Source organism: Megascapheus bottae, chromosome 38, assembly GCF_031878675.1.
Source record: "Megascapheus bottae isolate mThoBot1 chromosome 38, mThoBot2.hap1, whole genome shotgun sequence".
Lineage (NCBI taxonomy): Eukaryota > Metazoa > Chordata > Mammalia > Rodentia > Geomyidae > Megascapheus > Megascapheus bottae.
In genome coordinates this window covers 4,105,262-4,128,672 of record NC_143546.1, presented here as the reverse complement: position 1 = coordinate 4,128,672, position 23,411 = coordinate 4,105,262, and the positions used below count along the sequence as shown (strand labels likewise).

General features: G+C 55.8%; 3 protein-coding genes across 13 annotated transcripts in view; all 3 read right to left on the bottom strand.

Annotated features, from left to right (window-relative positions):
- Positions 1-2,518: 2,518 nt before the first annotated feature.
- On the bottom strand, positions 2,519-9,864 carry Dok3 (docking protein 3). Its single transcript, XM_090325422.1, has 5 exons — positions 9,715-9,864; positions 7,303-7,608; positions 4,161-4,260; positions 3,885-4,057; positions 2,519-3,376 (listed from the first exon to the last, which is right to left on the bottom strand). The coding sequence occupies exons 1-5, from the start codon at positions 9,778-9,780 to the stop codon at positions 2,684-2,686; spliced, it is 1,338 nt and encodes a 445-aa protein (XP_090181548.1). The 5' UTR covers positions 9,781-9,864; the 3' UTR covers positions 2,519-2,683.
- Positions 9,865-11,788: 1,924 nt separating this feature from the next.
- Ddx41 (DEAD-box helicase 41) lies at positions 11,789-17,814 on the bottom strand. Its single transcript, XM_090325398.1, has 17 exons — positions 17,754-17,814; positions 17,562-17,672; positions 17,278-17,437; positions 17,103-17,177; positions 16,904-16,964; positions 16,646-16,782; positions 15,458-15,530; positions 15,180-15,333; positions 14,969-15,105; positions 13,902-14,064; positions 13,513-13,644; positions 13,102-13,173; positions 12,906-13,002; positions 12,620-12,769; positions 12,439-12,510; positions 12,236-12,346; positions 11,789-12,105 (listed from the first exon to the last, which is right to left on the bottom strand). Exons 1-17 carry the CDS (start codon positions 17,799-17,801, stop codon positions 11,969-11,971), a joined length of 1,890 nt encoding a protein of 629 aa, XP_090181524.1. The 5' UTR covers positions 17,802-17,814; the 3' UTR covers positions 11,789-11,968.
- A 1,151-nt stretch (positions 17,815-18,965) lies between these two features.
- The window catches only part of Fam193b (family with sequence similarity 193 member B), a 32,190-nt gene continuing 27,744 nt past the window's right edge, over positions 18,966-23,411 (bottom strand). For 9 of the 11 annotated variants that reach the window (XM_090325503.1, XM_090325505.1, XM_090325509.1 and 6 more), the window contains 4 exons: positions 21,919-22,942; positions 21,722-21,797; positions 20,949-21,046; positions 18,966-19,336 (listed from right to left, as the gene is read on the bottom strand). In XM_090325503.1, the coding sequence (XP_090181629.1) occupies positions 20,950-21,046; positions 21,722-21,797; positions 21,919-22,942 (1,197 nt within the window). In that variant the 3' untranslated portion in view covers positions 18,966-19,336; position 20,949. The remainder of the gene's footprint in view (positions 19,337-20,948; positions 21,047-21,721; positions 21,798-21,918; positions 22,943-23,411) is intronic. The other 2 variants (XM_090325504.1, XM_090325507.1) reach the window with 1 other exon arrangement.

The following is a 23,411-nucleotide window of genomic DNA, read 5'->3' as shown; positions in this document are numbered from 1 at the left end:
CGACACAACATTTAAGAAAGTAGGTCAACCTCCCACTACTTGCACACTTCACTTGACTAACTCCAGCCACCTCGCTCATCCTCCAATGTGACCCCAGGGCCTCTGCACTTGCTTGCTGTTCCTTTGCTTAAAATACACTTCTCGAGGCACTGATGGCTCATGCCTGATGGCTGAAATCTGAGGATCACTGTTCAAATCAAGCCTGGACAGGAAAGTCTGTGAGATTCTTATCGCCAATAAACTACTCTGAAAAAGACTGAAGTGGTGCTGTGGCTCAACTGGCCTTAATGTGCCTCAGAACAGGCTTTCTAATTTCTCTCTGCTCAGGCACTGCCTCTTCCAAGGGCCTTCCCTGAAATCTGTGTCTCACACCAGTTCCTGAACCAATTTCATTGTTTTCTCTGTAGCACCCACTGACATTATAATGTATCTTATTTGTTTTTGGTGCCAGTCTTGGGGGCTTAATCTCAGGGCCTGGGTGCTTTTTTTCTGAAAGCTGGCACTCTACCATTTAAACTCCATCTCCAGATCTGGCTTTTGATGGTGATACTTTCAACCAAGATCCTCAAATCTCAGCTTCCTGAGTAGCTACGATTACACGTATGAACCATTAGCACCTGGCTGAAATTATTTATTTTCTTTTTGTCCTCTTCCCCTCATTCCCTCAAACAACACAATCTCCTCTTCTCTCTCCCTGTCTAAGCTCTTTCTGCTTCACTTAGTATTCATATAGTCTCATATTCTTTGTTTATTATTGAGCTCAGGGCCTGAGCACTGTCTTTGGACTGTCTCAAGGCTAGAGCTCTACCACTTGAGCCTCAGTACCACTTCCAGCTTTTTTGGTGCTGAGGAATCGAACCTGGGTCTTTGTGCATGCTAGGCAAGCACTCTACCAGTAGGCCAAACTCCCTGCCCTAGTCTTGTACCATCATTTTCCTAGAGCTGCTTCCCAGTGGAGCTGGAATGATATAGGTATATGCCACCAGGCCCAGTTTTAACTTTTGTGGAGATGAGAGCTCCTTTTCTGCTTGGGTTGACCTCAAATTACAATCTTCCCAAGTGGCTGGGATTCCTTCCATTAAGTGCAGAGGATTGTCTGTCTGATCCACACGGGACCTGCACATGCTGTGTGCAAATGAACAGAGGAAGGAAGAATTGCAAAATTACATAGCCAGTGAACGAAAGAAGAAGTGGCAGCCAGGGATCCTGGCTCTCTTCCGCAGAGGTAACAAGGGAGCCTCAGAGCCTCCAATGGGATCCCTTGGCTGGGCCAGTGAAAGGCTAAAGCCTGAAGGAGCCAGCAGCCAGGGGTCCCAGCCAGATAATCCTTGGGGAAAACAGGGCCTGGACTGGGGCACAGCGCCTCCTTGTGGTCAGGGCTCCCGCAGCTCCTGGGTGAGCTCCAGGTTCCTGGAGATTTCCAAGGACTTGCCTTGCTCTTTTCTTCTTCTGGCTACAGACTATCACAAAAGTCACCAGGAAACAAGGAGGCTTCATTTACTCCTTTTTCTTTCTTTTTCCCTTCTTTTTTTTTTTTTTTGGTTGGTCCTGGGGCTTGAACTCATGGCCTAGGTGTTTGCCCTGAGGTTGTTTTTTGTTTTTCTCAAGGATACCACTTGAGCTACAGTTGTACTTCCGGCTTTATTTTCTGGCAGTTAATTGAAGATCAGAGCCTCACAGATTCTCTTGAGTAGCTAAGGATTATAGGTGTGATCTATTGACATCTCATCACATTTAAAAAAAAAAACATTTTTTTTTTACTGTGAATTAAAATTGCATCCAGGGGAAAAACAGGGAGAAAATAAAAGGAAAGAAGGAAGGGAGGGAGGGAAGGGGGGAGAGGAAGAAGCTGAGGGAGTCCAGGATACTTCTGTTTCGATGAGTAAGGGAGTTGGTGTGAATATAAGAGTCTCTGTGACCCCAGCTTGGGTCTCTTGCCCCACAAATTCAATTTTTTTTGCCAGTCCTGGGGCTTGAACTCAGGCCCTGAGCACTGTCCTTGGGCTTTCTCAAGGCACTACTTCCAGCTTTTTTCTTTTTTTTTTTTTTTCCCCTGAGTTGTGGGGCTTGAACTCTGGACCTGGATGCTGTCCCTGAGCTCTTCAGTTCAAGGCTACCCCCCCTACTCCTTGAGCCACAGCCCCAGTTCTAGTTTTGGAGATAAAGAGTCTCATGGACTCAGGGCTGGCTTTGAACCACGATCCTCAGATCTCAGCCTCCTGAGTAGCTAGAATTACATGCTAGGCAAGCATTCTACCACTAGGCCAAACTCCCAGCCCTACGCCACAATTTTGGTCTTCCAGTGGTCTTTTCCTGACTGGGACCACCACCTGCTTGGACCCCTCTCATAGCAGCAAGCTTCCTGCCTCTCTCTGCCTGCGTGTCATCCCTACGTGCTGTAGAGAGACCCAATATGGTGACCAGACTGTCCACATCCTGCTCCCCTGATTCTGTGGATGGGAGCCACCAGGTCATTCTGAATGGCACTGCCAGGAGCTAAATTGACTGCAGGCACCTGCAAGAGGGAGCGAACAGGCTTTATTATGAGCACATGTATACACTGTACACCCGGGCACTTGAGTGGGGGAGGCGAGGAAGACGAGGCGGGGGGGCTCACCTTCTCATCCCAGGGGACAGCACCTCAGTCACACTGGTGGTCTGTCACATGACAGGGGCCTTGCTTTCAGGGCCGATCACAGGGCACAGGGCCCTTTTTCCTTTCCCGGCTCAGCAGAGTCACCAACTTGGCCCGGAAACCCACCTGAGCCCCAGAAGGGTTGCCACTCCCTGCCTCCTGCAGGTCCAGTTCTAGCAGCCGCCGATATTGGGCTTCCAGGCTGCTGTCCTGGGCCTGGCCAGGCCAGCTGAGAGCCTCATTATGGTAGATGGGGGTGATTGAGGGGCTGTGTCTGGTGGGAGAACCTTCTGGAGGCTTGGGAGGCCCTGTGGGCAGCCCGGGGCCAGCTTCTGGCATGCCCAGGTTTTCATAGAGGTGCTCAGTAGAGGCTGGAGGCCGACTGCTCTGCTTACACACCGAGGCATAGAGGCAGGAGGCTGGGTCGTCGGGAGGAGGGACCAGCACGAGTGGCAGGCTCTGGGGCCCAGGGTCAGCCATATGCAGCTTCCTGGATGTGGGGTGTTTGGGCCCACAGGGGGGTAGGTCTTGCAGCTCTCCAGGGGGGTCCAGGGAGGGCAGGGAGATGGCCCGACTCAGAGGGCATGGCGGACAGGGCAGTGCCAGCTCTCGCAGGCGCTCCCGCTGTCGGGCAATGGCTGCAGCTACAGCCCCACACATGTCAGGGGCTCGTGGGCTGCAGAAGGCAAAGAGACCCTCGCCTGAGTCACAGCGCCGGCCAGCTTCAAAGGAGAACACGCCCTGTGGACAGGTAATACAGGCCAGGTTCACTATTTTTTTTTTTTTTGGCCAGTTCTGGGGCTTGAACTCAGGACCTGAGCTCTGTCCCTGAGCCTCTTTGTACTGCTTAAGTTAGCACTCTACCACTTGAGCCACAGCACCATTTCTGGCTTTTTCTGTGTGTGTGTGTGTGTGTGTGTGTGTGTGTGTGTGTGTGTGTGTGTGTCCTGTGGCTTGAACTCAGGGCCTGGGCACACTGTCTCTTTTTGAGCCACAGTGCCACTTTGGTTTTCTCTCTTTCTCTCTTCCTTCCTTCCTTCCTTCCTTCCTTCCTTCCTTCCTTCCTTCCTTCCTTTCTTTTTCCTGGTTAATTAGAGATAACGTCCTGGGCTTTCCTGGCCTGGCTGGCTTTGAACTGTGATCTTCAGATCTCAGCCTCCTGAGTAGTTAAAATGGCAAATGGGACCCACCCAGTGCCTGGCTGAGTGTCAGGATTGCAGGAGGGCAGAGGGCTGATCCCACACCCCACCTTGTCAGAGCCAAACTTCCGCAGGAAGTGGTAGGGCCAGGTGTAGAGGGTCTGCAGGCTGGATGTGTCTCTCAGCCAAATGGCTTCGGAGCCCAGCACCAGAAGGTAGGGTCCCTTCAGCTGGCAGCGGACAGCAGCCTCGTTTCTTTGTACAACCACAGGAAACTCGTCCCCTGAAGGCAGGCAGAGAGAGAAGCCCGTGAGCCCCCAAAGCTCTTGATTCTGGGGGTAATGGGCTAAGGCTGTCCAGTCCTACCTCTTATCCCCCCGACTTACCTTCCTTCCAGGAAGAGTAAATGGAGTTGTCTTCCATGGGGATAAGACCTTTCTGGGGAGACTGAGTCTCTGCTGGCCTGGGTAAATACTCCCCTGTGCCCTAAAGAATAGTCCGGTGGTCAGAAGTCAAGCTCGAGTCGGGGATTAAATACACTGGCTCCTGTTCCAGACCCTTCCCATGAGGCTGGCACTCCAGGCACCCTAGGTCTGCCTTGGGTGCTGTCTCCAAGGGTGTTTCTTGCGCCATGTTGGCATTCTATCATTTGAGCCCCAGTTCCACTTTTTTTTTTTTTGCCTGTCCTTGGCCTTGAACTCAGGATCTGTGCATTGTCCTTGGGCTTTCCTCAAGGCTGGCACTCTGCCACTTGAGCCATGGCACCACTTCTAGCCTTTTCTATGTATGTGGTACCAAGGAATGGAACCAGGGCCTTTGTGAATACCGTTAAGCCACATTCTCACCCCCACAGTGCCACTTTGGGCTTGAGTGGAGTTAAGAGTCTCAAAGGCTTTGAACTGCAACCCTCAGATCTGGACTCCTGAGTAGTTAGGATTATAGGGATGTGATAAAATACAATTTACCATTTGGAGCCATTATAAAACCCAGAATTAAGCCGGGTGAGGTGGTTCAAGTCTGTAATCCTAGCTACTCAGGAAGTTGAGATCTGAGGATCATGGTTCAAAGCCAGCTCGGGCATGAAAGTCCATGAGATTTTTTTTTTTTTTTTTAGTAGGTCACGGGGCTTGAACTCGGCCTGGGCGCTGTCCCTGAGCTCTTCAGCTCAAGGCTACCATCCTCCCCCTGAGCCAAGCCTCACTTCTGATTTTCTACAGGTGTCCAAGCTGGCTTTGAACCTTGATCCTCAGATCTCAGCCTCCTGAGCGGCTAGGATTACAGGCGTGAGCCACTGCACCTGGCTTAGTCCATGAGACTTTCATATCCAATAAACCACCAGAAAACGAAGTGGTATTGTGGCTCAAGCAGTAGAGTGCTAGCCTTGAACTGAAGAGCTCAGGGGCAGCATCCAGGCCCTGAGTTCAAACCCCATGACCACCAAAATATACAAGTCGGGGTGGGGGGGGGGACGGAATTGATGAGATGATATGGATACCTAATTTCAGAACTTGATTATCACCGGAAATGGAAACTCTGTGTTCATCAGCATTCACTTCCTTTTTTTTCTTTTTTTTTGCCAGTCCTGGGCTTGAGCTCAGGGCCTGAGCACTGTCCTTGGACTTTCTCAAGGCTAGAGCTCTACCACTTGAGCCTCAGCACCACTTCCAGCTTTTTTCTATGTACGTGGTACCGAGGAATCGAACCCGGGTCTTCATGCATGCTAGGCAAGCACTTTAACCACTAGGCCAAATTCCCGGGCCCTCACTTCCCATTTTTAACCCTCTCTTGCAGCTATGGCCACAACGAATCTGTTTCTCTCTGACTTTGTCTCGTACAAATGGACTCACACAAGGTCAGAACGTTCATGTGTGTGGCTTCTCCCATGACACATGTTCAAGGTTCATCCGGGTAACGTGTATCCATGGCGCCTTGCTTTTTTACAGCTGAATAGCACTCCATGATCTGGGCTGACTGTGTTTTGTTTTTCTCTCATCAGGGGTAGCAATTTATGTCCAGGTACCATGTGAACATGTGGGTTTTTGTTTGTGTGTGTGTGGGGGGGGGTCAGGGCCTTGAACTTGGCCTGGGTGTTGCCCTTGAGCTCTTCAGCTCCTGGCTACCACCCTACCCTTGAGCCAAGCCCCACTTCCCACTTTTTAGAGGTTAATTGGAGATAAGAAGAGTCTCAGGTTCTTTTGTGTCCAGGCTGGCTTTGAACCTTGATCCTCAGATCTCAGCCTCCTAAGTATCTAGGATTTCAGGCATGAGCCACTGTAGCTAGTGAACATGTGGGTTTTTGAGGTTTTTTCGTGTGTCAGTCCTGGGGCTCAAACTCAGGGCCGGGGTACTAGCCCTAGGCTTCTTGTTGTTCTAAGCTAGCACTCTACCACTTGAGCCACAGCACCACTTCCAGCCTTTTCTATGTATGTGGTACCAAAGAATAGAACCCGGTGTCTTTGCATGCTAGGGCAAACTCCAGCCCCACTTCTGGCTTTTTCTGTGTATGTGGTACTGAGGAGTCAAACCCAGGGCTTCATGCATGCTAGACAAGCCCTCTACCACGAAGCCACATTCCCAGCCCCTGAACATGTGTTTGGATTCTCTTGGGCATAACCCGGGGTCATCCATGCTGATGGTTTTGAGGAACCCCCAAACTTGTTCTGTTTTGATCCATCGCAGACCCTGGGAGATTTTTTTTTTAATTTAATAACTATCAGCATTTAACTGTGAACACCCTAAAGGCTTCTCCTCTGACTCAGAATAAAATTCCCCACTCCACCCACAAGCCCCGGGCGGTCTCAGCCAGCTTCTACCAGATTCCTTAACTTGAAGACCTGCACATTCCTCTCCTGCACTGGTTTCTTGCTCTTTGGCCAAGATATCTCCCTCCCTTCCCTTCCCTCTCTCTTTTTTCTTGGTACTGGGGCTTGAACTCAGGGCCTCACATTCTCCCTGAGCTTTTTTCCACTCCAGGCTGGCTGTCTACCACGTAAGCCACACTTCTACTTTCAGCATCTTTTCACTGACTTTTCCGCCTTGGGCTGGCTTCATACCGTAATGCAAAGATCCTTCTGAACAGCTAAGATTACAGATGTGAGCCACTGCACCGGGCTGGCTTTTCTGCTTGTTTGAACACCCTCATGTCTCTCTCGCCCTGGTCCTTTGCTCAGGACATTTTGTGGCTCCTTCTGTGTCTGGGATCTGTTTTCCCCAGCCATTTTCCTGATGGATTCTGCGTGTGTGTGTGTGTGTGTGTGTGTGTGCTCAGGACTCACTGTCCGCTCTGCAGAGGCCTCCTTTTGCCTAATGTCTGCCTTTTCACTCCAATTCCATCTCATTTCCTCCCTAGCATGCACAACCCCTCTTGGGATTTGTCCTGTGACTTTCTGGGCGATTTCCCAGGCTCGCAGGTGGTTGGCAACATTTAGCAAGTGACAGGATGCGAGTGAACATGCATGAGATGATGTCACCCCAAACCCGCCCCCCCCCTTTCCCCGTCCCCCTCCTCTCCCCACTCCCTGCACTCACCGGGAAAGCCAGCTGGCAAATGGGCTCCATCCAAGACTGGCGATGCTGCGAGGCCAGCAGGTGGCTTCTCTCCGTGGTGGTGAGCAGGAAGGCCCCGGTGTCCCGTGGACAGCTTTCGTGGTCAGCTGGCAGCACGGACACGCAGTCAGACAGGCGGATGACCCTGCGTTCCCCTCGCTGCCCGGGGCCCGTGGGTCTGTTGCTCGCTGGCCCCAGGCCACCATCTCGCATGTCCCAGCTCTCCAGCCTGGCCACACCGGAGGCGCTGCCTGCAAACAGCTGAGCCCACACCTTTCGCCAGGATTTCTGTGGGGGATGAGGGGAGACAGGGTGACTCATGGCATGGGTGGCACATTGTCCCTGGCACTTATGTTGGCACAAGCTGCCAAGCAGCTGATTGACTGTACAAATCCTGGTGCCAAGGAGAGCAGGGCTAGGGCAGACAGGGAACAAAATGTCTGTGTTTGGGGCCAGTAAGCTCTGGATTCAAATCCTACACTGCACTTTCTTTTTCTTTTCTTTTTTCTCCTTCAGTTGTGGGGCTTGAACTCTGGGCCTGGGCGCTGTCCCAGCTCTTCAGCTCAAGGCTACCACCCTACCCCTTGAGCCACAGTGCCACTTCTGGTTTTCTAATGGTTCATTGGAGATGTGTCTCATGGACTTTAGTGCCAGACTGGCTTTGAACTGTGATCCTCAGATCTTAGCCTCCCGAGTAGGTAGGATGACAGGAGTTGAGCCACCAAGCCCAGCAATCACAATGCTGTGTCTTACGATCTCAATAAAGCCAGTATCCTAGTTTTTCCAAGGGCCATGAAGATATCTTCTGAAGTCTATGCATCTATGTATATATCCTTTTTTTCTTTTTCTTGATGCCAATCCTGGGGCTTGAACTCAGGGCCCGCACACTATCCTTGGGCTTTCTCAACTCTAGAGCTCAATCACTTGAGCCACAGCACCACTTCCAGCTTTTTCTGTGTATGTGGTACTGAGGAATCGAACCCAGGGTTTTGTGCATGCTAGGCAAGCACTCTACCAGTAGGCCATGCTCCTGGCCTCTTGATTGGCTCATTTTGCTCAAGGCTGATACTCTAGCCCTTGAGCCAGACCTCTATTTCTTGGTAGTTTATTGGAGATAAGAGTCTCAAGGACACTGGGGCACCAATGACTCACGCCTGTCATCCTAACTACTCAGGAGGCTGAGATCTGAGGTTCAAGGTTCAAAGCCAGCCTGGACACAAAAGCCTGTGAGACGCTTACCTTTAATTAACCACTAGAAAACCAGAAGTAGCGCTGTGGCTCAAGTGGTAGAGCTCTAGCCTTGAGCCAAAGAGTGCAGGGACAGTGCCCAGACCCAGAGTTCAAGCCCCATGACCAACAACAAAAAGTCTCATGGACTTTCTTGCCCAGGCTGGCTGGCTTCAAATCATGATGCTCAGATCTTAGCCTCTTTTTTGTTTGGGCAGTCATGGGGCTTGAACCCAGGGCCTAGTTGCTGTCCCTGAGCATTTTTTTTGTGTGTGTGAAAGGTTTGCATTCAACCACTTTGAATCAGAGTTGTACTTCTCATCTTTAGATAAGTGTCAGGCACTTTCCTGCCCAGGCTGGCTTCGAACCTCAATCCTGAGTAGCTTGGGTTACAGTTCCCAGTGCCAGTCTAGATCTCTAGGGATGGAGTGACCCATCTGACACTACTATGTTGACTACCCCTCACCCACCCAAAAGGACACCTAGTAGAGCGGGTAGGAAGGAGGCTCTGTCTTACAGGCAAGGAAGGAAACATGCAAATAACTTCTAATAAAGGAAACAGGCTGTTTATTCGCCTGAGCAGCGGCTGTAGCTGTACCATGATAGAGCTAGGGGCCCTGAGTGCCTTGACAGTTTTGTCTATCTCTGGGCACTCTTCCAGTGCCACCTCTGGACCTCTAAGGGGTCTCTGTGCCCCTATCACATGGGGCAGAAGGCAAAAAGCTCTGTCCTGCACGGAGCGCTCTCTCCTTGCTTGTTCAAGGCTGTCGTTCCACCACGTAAGCCAGGCCTCCAGTCCGGCATTATTGCTGGCTCATTGGAAATAGGAATCATGGACTTTTCTGCGGGCCTCAAGCCACGATTCTCCAGGCCTCAGTCTCCTGAGTAGGTAACCATTACAAGCATGAGTCACCAGTCCCGCTCAGCAGAGGTTGTCACTCTTGGACCCTCCCTCCATCTGAGCTTCTCTAAAATGCCACAACGTCTTAGGAAAGCTCAGGCCTAGAACCGGAGCTCTTCTGCTCCTGGATTCCTAGACTTCCACCCAGACTCCTTTACAGTCCTCCCAGAGTCCTGGTGGGGAGACTGGGTAAGCCAGGACTCAGAGGCTGCTTTCTCTGCCTACCTCTGGCCCTTGGTGGCTGTCTGGCAGCCAGGAAATCCCACCTTGCCAAACTTGACCTGCTGCTGGTACAGGATGCCATCTTTGACGGGGATCTCCACTGATTCCATGGCATGGGCGATTCTGAAGACCCGAGGATCGTGGTGGCAGGTCAGGCGGGAACTTCTCCCACTTCCTCTTCTGCTCACTTCCCCCTCCTTTCTTCCATGGGGGGGGAGAGGGGGAGAAGGGGGAGGGGAGGGAGGGGAGCGCAGGGCAGGCTTGTAAGGGATCAGGGGGCATTAGACATATCTCCTCCTTGGGGGGTCCTCGCTAACTCCTAGCACCCACATACCTGCCTGGTTTGTCTCCGAGGTCAGAGGATCTCTGCGTCTGTACCGAGTCAGCTGGATGTGAGCATCTGACCACAGATGGTTGTCTTGAGTCACAAGGTCCCCGCTGTCCCCACCCCACCCCTTTCCCTGGGTCACTGTGCTGCCCTGCCTCCACCCGGACCCTCTTCTAGCCATCTCCTGGCCCTTCAAACTCTTGAGACTCTGGTTCATGCCATTAGGTTTGGTAGCAGTCCTGGGGGATTGAACTCAGGGTCTTGTGAATACTAAGTATCATGTAGGATATGTACGTGGCCCCCAATTCCATCTTTCCCCCCAGTCCTGTCTCAGTTTGTGTTGTTTTTGTCTGAGAGTGGAGTGTGGGTCTCTTGGCCTGTGTGTCTCCACATATCAGCCTCTCTTGGGGCCCCCTTACCTCAGTGTTGCTCAGCCAGGGGCGAGGATGGGGGTGGGGGAGGCTGTCACTTCCTCCAAGAAGCCTTCCCTGACTATTCCTAGAGGCTGGAGTGTCAGCACAGCAGGCTGCGGTTCGCCTGAGATCCACGGGCCACCAACTGTCTCCACCACGTGAGTGTGGGTGGCAGGTCCCCAGTGGGCCCCCCAGAGAGGTCACATGCGCTTATAAAGTTTTGCTTCCTGCTGAAGGCTTTTTTCCCCCTTTGCTCTGCTAGAGGCCAGTATTGGGGGCCACTCTATGGATCCTGGGGAATCCTGTCACTCATTGCTGCCATCTCTGTGCAGCTGCTGGAGGAGCACCCCGGGAGGGCCACCAGTGAGGGGCCTCTGACCCTGGCTTTGTGCCCACCGGGGGCCAGGTGGCCCCAATGTCCTGACCACCCTCCCTCCTTCCCCCATGTGTTCCGCATCCTCCTTGCGTTTGATGATGAGGAAATCAGACTCAGAGAAGTTAAGCAAGCTGCCTGCGGCCACACCGCCACGCCACGACCCCCATGGCTTGAGCAACTGGTGTCTTCCTGAGACGGGCGTGTGAAGAATGGAGCCGTGGGACCTGGCATTGTCCCTGAGCTTTTTTTTTTGGCCAATCCTGGGGACTGAACTCAGAGCCTGTGCACTGTCCTTGGGCTTTCTCAAGGTTATAGTTCTACTACTTGAGCCACAGCACCACTTACAGCTTTTTCTGTGTATGTGGTACCGAGGAATCAAACCCTGGTCTTCATGCATGCTAGGCAAGTACTCTACCACTAGGCCAAACTCCAGGCCCAGTCCCTGGGCTTTTGTGCTCAAGGCTAGTGGCTTGATTTCTGGGCGAGTTCCACTTCTGGCTTTTTGGTGATGAATCATAGGAGAGTCTCGTGCTTTCCCGCCTGGCAAATGAATGCGGGACCTCCAATCTCAGCCTCCAGAGGAGCAGGGATTACAGGTGTGAGTCACGAGTGCCTGGCCCGGGGCTGAGAGCTTGACCTTCTGGCAGTCTTGTGATGGTCACCCAGATTCGTACACGAACCTCCCGCTTACCTGGGGGCTTCTCAGGCAGGGATCCACTGAGCTCTTCTGGGCCTTGGCAACCCTGTTTAGCCTGAGCTGGGCACAGAGAGGGCCCGAGGGACAGTGGTCTTGTGGCATCTGCCACCTCTTCCAAGGCCCTCCACTGTGGTACCTCCTTAAGTCATGCCCCCCTACACCTGCAGCAGGGCATGTGAGGAAGTGCCCTGAGCCCCTGGATAAGAGGGCACGGGCAGGCAGCCCTTTCCACAGCCACGTACCAGCAGGCTGGCTCACCAAGCCGCCGAGCCTGGAATTCAGGGCAGAAGGTAACACACAGAGGCAGGGTGGGGCTTGCACTTTAATAGTAGCTAGAGGACATGGAGGGGAAACAAAAATAGTGAATCTGGGGGCGCAGGGGAGGCCCAGGCCAGCTGGGCCAGGGACGCCGGCTTCCTGTCCAGCGGGCTGGCGTGTGCGTGGGGGTGGAGGCAGCCTCGAGAGCAGAGAGGAGACGGCTGGCTCAGAAGTCCATGGAGCTGTGGGCCAGGTAGTCCTTGCGGCCAATGTTGCTGACCTGCTTGGTCTGCATGGCTTCCAGCTTGGGGCAGTCGGTGATGCGGTGGCCTAGGCCCCCACAGAAGGCACAGCCCCGCTCTCCTGTGGGGACAGGACCAGGGTCAGCAGGGTCACGGGGCGAGATCAAGGCCCTCCGTGGTGAAGTGCACCAGTGTCACCCCGTCCCCCTCGCCACCCGCCCTGGGGACTGGCACTCCAGCCCGCCCGTCACCTCCAATGTCCAGCATGGACTCGTCCCCGCAGTGCAGGACTTGCAACACAGGCGGCACCTTCTGCTTGGCCTCCAGCAGCAAGGCCTTTAAGTCCATGAGCACCGACTCGTCTGCAGGGGAGGAAGGAAGAAGGTCAGGCCCCACCCCGGGAGGCCGCGGGTGCAGGACTGGGGACAGCAGGGGGCTCTGGTGACCGACTCACCACAGGCCTTGTTGATGAAGGTAGTCGCGATGCCTGTGTTTCCTGAGCGCCCTGTGCGGCCGATCCGGTGCACTGTGGAGAGGGGGGGAAGCAGCTCCAGCTCACTGCCCAGGCACTGGCAGGGCTCGCCTGCTGCTTCTGCCGCCCCCCTGCCCCCCAACCCAGACCCCAAGGCCCCCACCGTAGTTCTCGATTTCCTCAGGCATGTCGTAATTAATGACGTGCTGGATGGCAGGGAAGTCCAGGCCCTTGGAAGCCACGTCGGTGGCCACCAGGACATCTTTCTTGCCCTCCCGGAATGCCTCGATGGCCTTGGTCCGTTCCTCCTGGTCTGGGGAGGTCAGGCAGAAGTTGTCACAATGAGGGCAGGAGCTTGGGAAGAAGTGATGGGCAGGCTGAGGGGGGGGGGGAAGGATGGCAAGGAGAAGCCATGGCAGCGGGGCCATGCCAATGTGAGCACCCCTGACCTTTGCCCCCATGGATGGCCACAGCCTCGACCCCCTTGAGCAGCAGGTATTCATGGATGGCATCCACATCTGCTTTCTTCTCCGCAAAGATGAGCACCTGCCCAGCAAGACATCAGTCCGGTCAGAGGGCGTCCTGCCCGCCTCTCCTCACCACCCTCTTCCTCAGGCTGGCACCTGCCGGGCCGGCTGTACTCACGGGCGGGGGTGTCTTCTGCAGGCACTCGAGCAGGTACACCATCTTGGCCTCTTCCTTCACATATTCTACCTCCTGCCACCAAAGGAACCAGATCAGGTGATCCTGGCATTAGGCAACCCAGCCATGGACCTACCGCAGAGGCTGTGCCTCGATGACCAGAGGTCTCTCTCTCTCTTTTTTGCCGGTTCTGGGGCTTGAACTGGGCCTAGGCACTGTCTCTGAGCCTCTCTGTGCTCAAGGCTAGTGCTCTACCACTTGAGCCACTTACTGCTTTTCCTGGAATCGAGGGATCAAACCCGGGATTTCAAGCATGCTAGGTAAGCACTATCTCTACGCCACATTCCAAGCCTGAGTTGGCTCTTCTACTCTAGTTAGTTTCCAGGAAGCATCGCAGGTGACAGCACTGCCTACCTGGATGACATCCAGGCTGGCGGCGCCGGCGCGCCCCACGTTGATGGTGACAGGTTTTACCAGGGCGCTCTTGGCGAAGTTCTGAATCTTCTTCGGCATGGTGGCACTGAAGAGCAGAGTCTGCCGCTGGCCCTGGGGGCATGGTGGGTCAAAGGACGGAGGGTATGAAGGGCTGGCAGAGGGGATGGGGGGGATTGAGGAGCTGCAGGAGATGAAGAGATGGGGGGGGATAGGGGAAGGATGGAGGGGACTGGGGGATGGAGGGGATGGAGGGGGAGGAGGGGAGGAGGGGATAGAGGGGAGGAGGAGGGGCGTAGTGGAGAGGGGTGGCCCAGGGGCGCAGGGCACTCTGGGGTTGGATGGGATGCTCTCAGCCTGGTCAAGGGCACCTTGAAGTAGGAGAAGATGGTGCGGATGTCCCCCTCGAAGCCCATGTCAATCATGCGGTCGGCCTCATCCAGGGCCAGGTAGCGGCAGATGTCCAGGCTGACCATTTTCTTCTGCAGCAAATCCATGAGTCGCCCTGGGGTGGCCACCATCATGTGGACACCGCTGGGGGACAAGGGAAGGCGGGAAGTTGGAGCTGCTCCCCTTGCCGCTCTCTGCCTTCTGCTCTAGGAATTCTTGGTTGTTTTTGTCTCCTTTTTCTTTTTGGTCAGCTTGGGACTTGAACTCTGGGCCTGGTGCTATCCCTGAGCTCTCCAATGCTCTCAATGCTACTGCCCTCATCCCTTGAGCCACAGCACCACTTCCGGTTTTCTAGTGGTTAATTGGAGATGAGAGTCTCACAGACTTTAGGGCCCGGGCTGGCTTTGAACTGTGATCCTCAGATCTCAGCCTCCTCAGTAGTTAAGATGACAGGCGAGAGGGTGCCTGACTAATTCTTTCTTGTCTCCTCCTCAATGCTCTGCTCATTCTGCCCTAGGTATGGCATGCCTCTCTCTAAGGAGGGCTGCACCCTTCTGGGCAGCACTCAGGCTGGTCCCCCTGCCCCCAAGAAGGGGGTCTGCTGTCTGAGCCTCTGCAGAAGCTACACCCAGCTTCTCGGTCCCTTCCCTGCCCTGGTACACTGATTTCATCTTCCCTGAGCTGGGAATGCCCATCTCAGAGCCTAGGATCCAACCTAGGGGATCTGGCGAGGTCTGCTGGGGACTGCACTGTGAGGCAAGGACACGGGTGCTGCTGGAATCTGGTCCGTCCCGGTGCCTCAGCATTACTGGGCTAACCACACTGCGCACGTCTGGCTTTTCTCGACATCACAGGCTCTCACCTGTACTTCCCTGTAAAGCCGCCCCTGTCCTCTTTCCTTGCAGACACCCCTGCCCCACTCCCAGCCACCTCCCCTCCCAGTATGGCTCCACCGGAGGCCTCTGGGAGGGCATGGGCAGGAGCTGAAGGGTCTTCTTGCTGCTCTGGGCTCTGAGGAAGCTTGGGGGATGGGGCTGCCTGGACTCACTGTCGGATGGTCTCCATTTGCTCTTTGACAGACATGCCTCCGATGCAGAGCGCACAGCGCAGGAGCGGCGAGCTGTCCTCTTGCAGCAGGCGACAGTAATACTCCAGGATTCCATGTGTTTGTCGAGCCAGCTCTCTCTGCGGGCACAGGGACGGATGAGGCTGGTATCTGCAGTCTCTTCACCTGCCTCCCACCCCTGGGTCCATCTTACCGAGGGGCAGATGATCAGGCCGTAGGGCCCCTCGCGCTTGGAGAAAGGCAACCGCTTCTCTTGTTCCAGGCAGAACATGATGACAGGCAGGGTAAACACCAGTGTCTTGCCTGACCCGGTGAAGGCAATGCCGATCATGTCCCGGCCTGACAGACTGTGTAGGAGAGAGGACAGACTGCAGCCGGGCCGGGTGGGAGACAGTGGCTACTTCTCCAGTCTAAAACTGCCCCCGCGCCTCCACCCTCCTACGGGGCCCCGGGTCCGTGGTGGGCACTCACATGGTGGGTATACCCTGGATCTGAATGGGTGTTGGGTGAAGGATGCCTTTCTTCTTTAGGCCTCGGAGGATTGCTGTGAAAAATAACGGGGGCTTTACGGGGGTCCCGAGCAGGTAACACGAGGCCTTCCTCACTGCTCACAGGCTCAAGAAGAGTCAAATGTCCACTGGCTTCCTGCAGCCAGGATTCCCACCCAGGTCTCAGCCCAATACCACTTTTTCAGCAAAACTTGAAAGTGGAGAAGAGCGACATATCTAAGCTATAACTTGAAAGAAATGCTTTCTCAAATCCCCCCATCCCCATTGTTGGGCTCAGCAGGGCAGTGGCGCAGACTCACAGAGAGGCTTGTTTTTAAAAGCAGAGGTATTAGCTGGACCCTGGTGCTCATGCCTGTAATCCCAGCCACTTAGAAGGCCAGGATCTGAGAATCAAAGTTTGAAGCCAGAGCCAGGCGCCAGTGGCTTACACCTGTAACTCTAGCTACTCAGGAGGCTGAGATCTGAGGGTCACGGTTCAGGGTCAGTCCTAGCACTAAAGTCTGTGACACTTTTTATCTTCAATGAGCCACCAGAAAATACAAAGTGGCTCTGTGGCTTAAGATGAAGGGTGGGGAGGGGGTGAGGGAAATTGAGGCAAAAACATGAGAAGAGGTATCAATGCGTGAGAAGTAATGCACTTACTACCTGGTGAATGTAAATGTAACCCCTCTATACATTATCCCAATAATAAAAAAAAAGAAAGGTAAGGTGGTAGCTTTCAGCTAAAGAGCTCAGGGACAGCGCCCAGGCCCAGAGTTCAAGTCCCACAACAAAGACAAAAAAAAAAAAAAGGTTGAGGACAGCCCAGGCCTGGGTGCTGAGCAATTCAGCTCAAGACTACCACCTTACCCTTTGAGCCACAGCGCCACTTCTAGTTTTCTAGGACAGATAAGAGTCTTTAGCCTGGGCTGGCTTTGAAACTCAATCCTCAGATCTCAGCCTCCTGAGCCACCACATTTGGCTGAGACTTTTTTTTTTTAAATCTCCAATTAAATGGCGCAAAGCGAGAAGTGGCTCAAGTGGGGGAGCCTTGAGTGAAAAGGTAAAGGAGAATGCCGTGGCTCTGAGTTCAAGCCCCATTTGTGGTGCGTGCAGGTGGGTGTACACACACATACACACAGCATGACTGTCTCTGTTTTTAGGTCCCTACCTGCAGGAAACTTCATTTCCTTGAAGCTCTTGATGGGTGGTGGGATGCCATCTCCCTCCACCAGGATGTGATACTTCTTCCGGACTCGCTCATGCCTCTCCTCAGACATGCTCAGGACATAACGGGGAGGGGTCCAACTGAGGATCAACAGCCGGGGTCAGTAGGGGGTCTGAGCACAGCAGCCTCGGGCGTCACCACCAGGGTCTGCCACCACACACCACCCCAGCGAAGGGCGGCCGCACAGGGGAGAAGACATACCTGGTTTTGATGGGGTCGTCATACGTGATGCCCTTGGCCATCTCCTTCACTGACATCAAGGCTGAGGAGACAAGACCTTTGCCTCAGCGCGGGCTCTTGCTTCCCAGAGGGCAGGACCCCTCCAGACACAGCATGCCTGCCTGGGGGTGGAGGAGAGGTGGCTCAGCCCGCCTCCCCTCTGCCCTGGCTGGCACAGTACCTCGGCCTTCGGCGACGCTCTCCAGAATTTTCTCTTCTTCCTTGAGCTGCTTCTCCTTTGCGGACTCCTTGCGGGCTGAGAAAGAAAGTCAAGGCTGTCAGAGATACGGACACCCGGGGCCAGGCTGGGCTGCTCTCCCCTGGGCTCGCCAGGCAGCGGCGGCCCCAGCCCCCACCTTCAGCCTTCTCCTTGAGGTGCTGGTGTTGATCCAGGAGGCTGACATTGGACTGGGGGCCCAGCGGGATGTCGTCTTCATCGCCCCGCGGCTCGCTGCCGCTGTCCTGCTGCTCCTCCTCCGCAGCTCCCTTGCGTCGGCGCTGCAGCAGCTTCTGAAGCTGGGGTGCCACCGGGGGCCCTCAGAGCAGAGCCGCAGACGGGAAGAGGGGGCATCCCGGGAGGGGGCGTCCCCGGCCCGCCCGCCCCGCGCCCCGCGGCCCCCGCCCCGCGCCGAGGCCTCACCAGGAGCTGCCGGCGCTGTCGCAGCGGCACGTAGGGCACGTACTCTTCGTCGTCCCCGTCCTCGTCCTCGGAGCGGCTCCCCGCGGGGGTGGCCTCGTCAGGGCGGGCCCGCTGCGGAGACTCACCAAGTCAGGCCCGCCACTCCCTCCTCCCCCGCTCCCCGACACGCGCGGGCCCCGGCCCCTCGCCCACCTTCCGCTCCGGTTCCGACCCCTCCATCCTTGGCGCGCGCATGCGCATTGCGGAGGGCCCGCCCTTTCCCTTACATGAGAGCCAATCAGAAGAGAGGACACGGGCGTCGGCGCCTAGCAACAGCGCGGAGCGCCGGGTGGCGGCGAGGGACAAACTTCCCGTGTGGCTGCCGCGGAAGCGTCAGGCGGGACGCTGGAAGACGGGAGGCGCCTGCCGAAGGGGCCCGGCCCAGGTGTAATGGCACCTGCCAAGCTGTGCCACTCGGAGCGGCTGGCCGACGCAGCACGGAGGGCTCGGGGGCGGCGCGGGGACCGCCGCGCGGGGACGGGGCCAGGGGCTTCCCGAGGGAGGGAGGCAGGGACAAATGGCCGTTGGGGTCTGTGTGCACACAGGGAACAAAGGGATTGCCGCCCCCAGCCGGTGTGGGGAAGAGGTGGAGGAGGAGGACGAGGAGCGAGAGGCTGGAAAGGGAGGCTGGCGGGGAACAATGGGAGCCCACAGGGCTGGGGAGCGTAAGTCAAGTGGTTCAGTTTCAAGTCTAGTAATGAAGGAAAAACAACAAAGCCCCTCACAGTGCTGGGCACCAGCGGCTCACGCCTGTCATTCGAGTCACTCAAGGATCCTGGCTCAAGGCCAGCCTGGACGGAGGCTTTCATTTCCAGTTAGCCACTCAACCGAGTGGCACAAAGCAGCTCAAGGACAGTGGCCAGGTCCTCCCGACTTGAAGCCCCACAACAAACGGGTACACAAGAAGAATTCTCTGCCAGCTGCCCTCACTACATTGTCCATTGGCAGGATGCCGGTGTAAGGCCGTAGGCCTTCTAGAGCCCTTCACACACAGACACGCCCAGGGGTGACAGGCAAACCATCCCTCATCCATCTGGCAAAGGGGAAACAGATACAAGGCTGGTTAAAACCTGCTTTAGGCTCCTTCACCAGAGTTCTGCCAGCAAGAGAAGAAACATGTCAGTCCTATGGGCCTGTATTAAGCCCTTCTTGAGGAGACTTGAGTGTGCTGGTCACTTCACGCATTCCTAGGTTCGCATCTGTAAAATGGGTTTACAGTCCCACTAAAGACTGCTTTGAGAGCCTAGGTCTTGGGCGGAAGCTGTGATGACATACAGTACCTGAGGCTCATGATTCTGGTGGAGCTTGTGCTCCAACACATCCCTTCTACTCCCTACCCAGGTAGCAAATCACCACCACTCCAACTCTGTGTCCAAATGTTGCTTTTATCTTTCAGCATGAAAGATGTTCACAGTATCAAAAGTAAAGAATTGAAAAACAAAAACAAAAAACCAAACACAGAGAGAGCAGTGTTGGGCCAGCAGTACCCTCGCCCTGGCCCTCAGGCCGGCCCTGGCCCTGGGATCTGAGTGTGGAGGCTGCGTAGCACCAGGAAGCAGCTCTGCTGAGGTCCAGGGGACCCAGCACAGCGTGGCATCCATTCAGCTTTTGGTTGGTCCAGGACAGTGAGGGCAGGGAGAGTCAAGGCAGGTGGGCAGGGCACCAGGAGGGAGGAACTGGAGACTTTCCGCTTGCAGCTGAGTGAGGCTTCAGGATGACTTGAAGAAGCTGGGGGCCTGGGCAGGGTAGAGAGAGCACAAAAGCAGGATCACAGTGAGAGGAGGCCCGTGGTCCAGCCTCCCCATGGGTCCCTGGGGAGGTGAGTTCAGGCAGCTTCCTGTCCAGAAACACTAAGTGGATTCACTAAGGTAAATCTAGTGGAAGCAAAGGTGACGTCTGTGGACGGCACTGGGGGTGTGGCTCAGGGAACAGTGTTTGCGGAGAAAGTGCAAGGGCCCGGGCTCAACCGCCAGGCATGTGTAAGTAAAGGCCCTGCTAGGGAACAGAGCTCAATCCTGAGGTTCTAGAGAAACCTGGGACAGTGCTTGAAGAGGCTGCCGTCCTTGTGCAGCAGCCTAGCCTTCTAGATCAGGGCTGAGAGTAAGCCTGGTGCTGATGTCCACATTCCCACTGGTGGCTACAGGAGGTAGCAGACCCTGTACTCGAACCCCTGCCCCAGGCTCTAGGGACTCAGCATTGGTCTCCTGGTCCAGCCCGTCCCACCCTGGTGGACAGTGAGAAGGGTCAAAGGACAGCACTTGTAAGGGAGGAAGGTATCAGTCAAGAGGCTAGACTTGGTTTCCCAGGTTGCAGTGGCACTGGGCTGTGGCTCTCTCAGTAGAGAGAGAATGTGAGGTGCGTGAAGTCTCAGCTACTTCTGATTTCTGTGACGTAGATGAGAGGTAGCCGGGCATCTGGGTGCTGGAGGATGCCCCTAGGGTATGGACATTCTGGTCTGACAGAGATCAGAGAGTCCTGCTGCTGAGCAGAGGATAGCTGGGGGAGTCTGAAGACAGCCCCAACTCGGGGGAGGGGTAGGATGGGAGCACCAAGCTGTACAAGTTCACCTTAGTCCAGAGAAGCTCTCCCAGGAGGAGAAGGTGGCATGAGGGGACCTCCCAGGCCCACCTGTCCCAGCCTCTCTGTGCCTGCAGGAGCTGTGCAGTTGCTGGCCTGAACAGGCCTGTCCCAGGAATATAGCCCAGGACTGACATGCACCCAGCTGCAGACCTGCTTGCCTCTGGCCCTTCCCTTCTGTACCAAGGTTTCCAGCCCAGAAACATCTTCCAGTCTGTTAGTACGCCTAACAAAAGGACCCTTGTAGGTGGTTGGACGGAGACCAGAGTCCTGTGGATACCAGGTCTGCTGGCCCATGAGGCTGTGCGGCTCCCAGTTCACTGAGGGGAGTCCCATGTGGGGCGAGCCTCCCCATCCCCAGCACCTCCAGGCTCAGATGGCCTCCCGAGGCCCTGCTCTAGCTTCTCTGCTTCCTCCTGGCTCCCTCAGGGCTCGTTTCTCATGCTGCTTCCATGAGGCCCCTTGAGGGGAACCCTGCTAGGCCCGAGGCCAATCACTGGGCCCTTAGGGAGCAACTGGTAGGGCAGCTGGGCTGGTGGTGACCACCCGTGATGGCATTCCAGGAAGATCCCTCCAGGAGCACAGGCAACAGGGCGTGGGCAAGGCCTGGCCAGGGAGGAAGGACAGACAGAAGTCCCTGGAACCTAGACCTTCAGGCACTGCAGGTAGCTGCCACACCAAAAGTGCTCCTCCTCGGCCAGGTGTGGTGGGGCAAGCCAAGGGGCAGCGCAGCTGTGGGGAGGAGGTGCAGGGGTTGCTCGAGGTCACTACCTCACTGAGCTGTGCTGGGAGTGGTCTTCTTGAGGCTGAAGTTGGTCCAGTTCACAGCAACTTTCTGACGGGTTTGCTTTGCAGAATCCAGACAGAACCTGTAGGGTTTGAGAGCCACGGGAGAAGCACAGTGAAGGGATGCCCTCCTTCCTCGCTGGACCCGGGTAGATATGGTGTATGCTGTGGAGAAGCCAGCTGGCTCTGCACAGCCAGTGACTCCAGGTGCCTGGGTCCAGCAGGCACGGTGGCTTTGCTGGCTTGGCATCAGGAAGAGTGCAGGAAGACAGGGAGGCCGCCCTGGGCTCCGAGCTCCCTACACCTCCTTGCATTGGACTGGTTTCTCTTTTCCTAAACCTGCTGTGCTTCCTTTTCCCTTAACCCTTCTTTGTCTGGCCAGCTTGGACGGAGTCTTCAGGCTTCCTCTCCATCTCCCATCACCCCGCCCCATCATGTCTGCACACTCCAGTGGCATTGGCCACTGCGCGGTGGACTTCAGGATCTCTCCCAGACTCCACTGTTCCCAGAGCCCGGACCACGCAGAGCGGATAACGTACAAGTGGACCAAACCAGGAGAGGCCTGGCTCTTGGGCCCTGACATGTTTCCTTCTCCCTATACATGGCACCATCTGCTCAGTGGCTCCAGGGGCTCCAGCAGAAGGGCCAGATGACAGGGTCTGGAGGGATGGAGAGGCTCTTGCCAAGGGGTCAGGGCAAAGGAGCAGGCTCTTCTGAGGCCCAAGGCCCTGGCGTGGAGGGCAGGCGGCCACACCTACCTCTTGAAATACTCCACCTCCCGGTCAGTCTCATCCATCTCCGCCCCGTCCATGTCCTTGGGCAGGAACACGTCGTCTAGGGAGACACAGCCAGGAGGGCTCAGTGCCCGCAGCCAGGCCTCTGGGGTCATGCTCTGGGGCAGCGCTGCCCTCCACCCTGTGGCCGGGCTGGGGTGAGGGGCTCCTCGTGCACTCACCCAGCGAGGAAGCTGACTTCTCCTGTTTGTGGCGGCTCCTCCGGCTGCGGCCCTTGCCCTGGGGCAAACTCTGAGGCCTTGCGGGGCCTGAGGGCAGCACAGACTCCTGCTCTGGAGGCCGTGCCTTGGCCTCGCCTGGCCAGTTCTGCCAGGAGCTGCCTTTCTCCTTGGCAGTTTTGGGGCTGTCTGCCCGACCTGGTCCTGGCCGGCTCCCCCGGCTGCCCTCTGTGGCCTCCACACAGCTGCCCCCTTTGGGAGGCTCTGGGGCCCTGGCCGGCTGCTTGGGGCCAGGCACTTGGCTCTTGGCACTAAGAGCCTCTAGGCTGGCTGGAGGAGGGGGGGCTGGGCTCGCCTCACTCTTCTTGGCCTGGCTGCCCTGTCTCTTGCCCTTCTTTGGCTTCCCCACAGTGGCTACGGGCTCGGACAGTTCCTGTTTGCAACTGGGGGTCTCCTGTGAACCAGGCTCTTCAGAGCTGGGGTGGCCTGGCTTGGGCGTCTTGACCCAGATCACCCGGGACAGGTTGGGCACGGTGTTGAGTCTCCTCACCAGGCCATTCTCAGGGACAATACCAGGTGGGGGGCCCCTCACCTCGGTCCACGGTGGGTGGGGGCCTCTCATTTCTGCCCATGGTGGGGCTGGCTCGCCTGGAGCTTGTAACGTGTGGTTCTGGGAGGACCCCAGAGTCAAGGGGGACAGGTCAAGGTTGATGTCAGGCTGCTGGTCTGAGGAGCCGTTGAGATCTGAGGGGACTGGATTTGGGGGCTGGGACTCCTCCGCCCCCTCCTTGACGAAGCCACTGCTGTCCATGTTGAGCTCACACACGCTGAAGCTGGCTCGGAGGGAGTCCTTCACAGTGCTCTTCATCTCCTGCAGACGGCTGCTCAAGAAGCTGTTGACCCGGTCCAGCTCCCGGTCAGGCCACTCTAAGAGCCTCTCTTTGGCAGGCCTGAGCTCCTGGCTTCCAGAAACACGATTTGCCTGCTTCAGACTTTCTGCTGCCAACCGAGCCTTCTCTTTTTCCTGCTAATACAAGAGGCAATGTCAGCAGAGGCCTGCCAACTGCTGGGCTGTGTGTGTCGCCTGACCCATGGGCCCAGGGCCTGGGCCATCATTTGCTGGTGGCAGAGCTTCACCCCCCTTGGCTGGGTAAATAAACTGCAATCAAATAAGTAGCAATCTGGGGACAGAGAGTACAAGAATGCCCCCAGTGGGTAAGATTTTTCCATCTTGCTTGTCCTGAGCCTGTGTGAGTACCATGGTCTAAGGGCTGGGGTCAGGACTCAAAGGATTCGCCTTGCAGATAGACGTTGAATGAGTAAAAGCTTGAGCAATTAACTGGGTTCCTGCTGGGACCCAGCAGACTCATCTACAAAATGGGGATACCTAAAGGAATCTGGCTGCTGGAGAAGGCTGTCTTCTAGAAAGGACTCTCACAGCATGTAAGATACACATAAATACACACCACCACCTGTGGTGGTGTTGGGTACTGAGG

Coding starts and splice junctions, on each gene's coding strand:
- Dok3 (XM_090325422.1), bottom strand. CDS start 9,780: ATGGAATCAGTGGAGATCCCCGTCAAAGATGGCATCCTGTACCAGCAG. Junction 4,261..7,302: donor TTTGCCAGCTGGCTTTCCCG/GTGAGTGCAGGG, acceptor ACTATTCTTTAG/GGCACAGGGGAGTATTTACC. Junction 3,377..3,884: donor GGAAGTTTGGCTCTGACAAG/GTGGGGTGTGGG, acceptor ACCTGTCCACAG/GGCGTGTTCTCCTTTGAAGC.
- Ddx41 (XM_090325398.1), bottom strand. CDS start 17,801: ATGCGCATGCGCGCGCCAAGGATGGAGGGGTCGGAACCGGAGCGGAAG. Junction 16,965..17,102: donor GAGCGTCGCCGAAGGCCGAG/GTACTGTGCCAG, acceptor TTGTCTCCTCAG/CCTTGATGTCAGTGAAGGAG. Junction 13,003..13,101: donor TGCAGAAGACACCCCCGCCC/GTGAGTACAGCC, acceptor CTTGCTGGGCAG/GTGCTCATCTTTGCGGAGAA.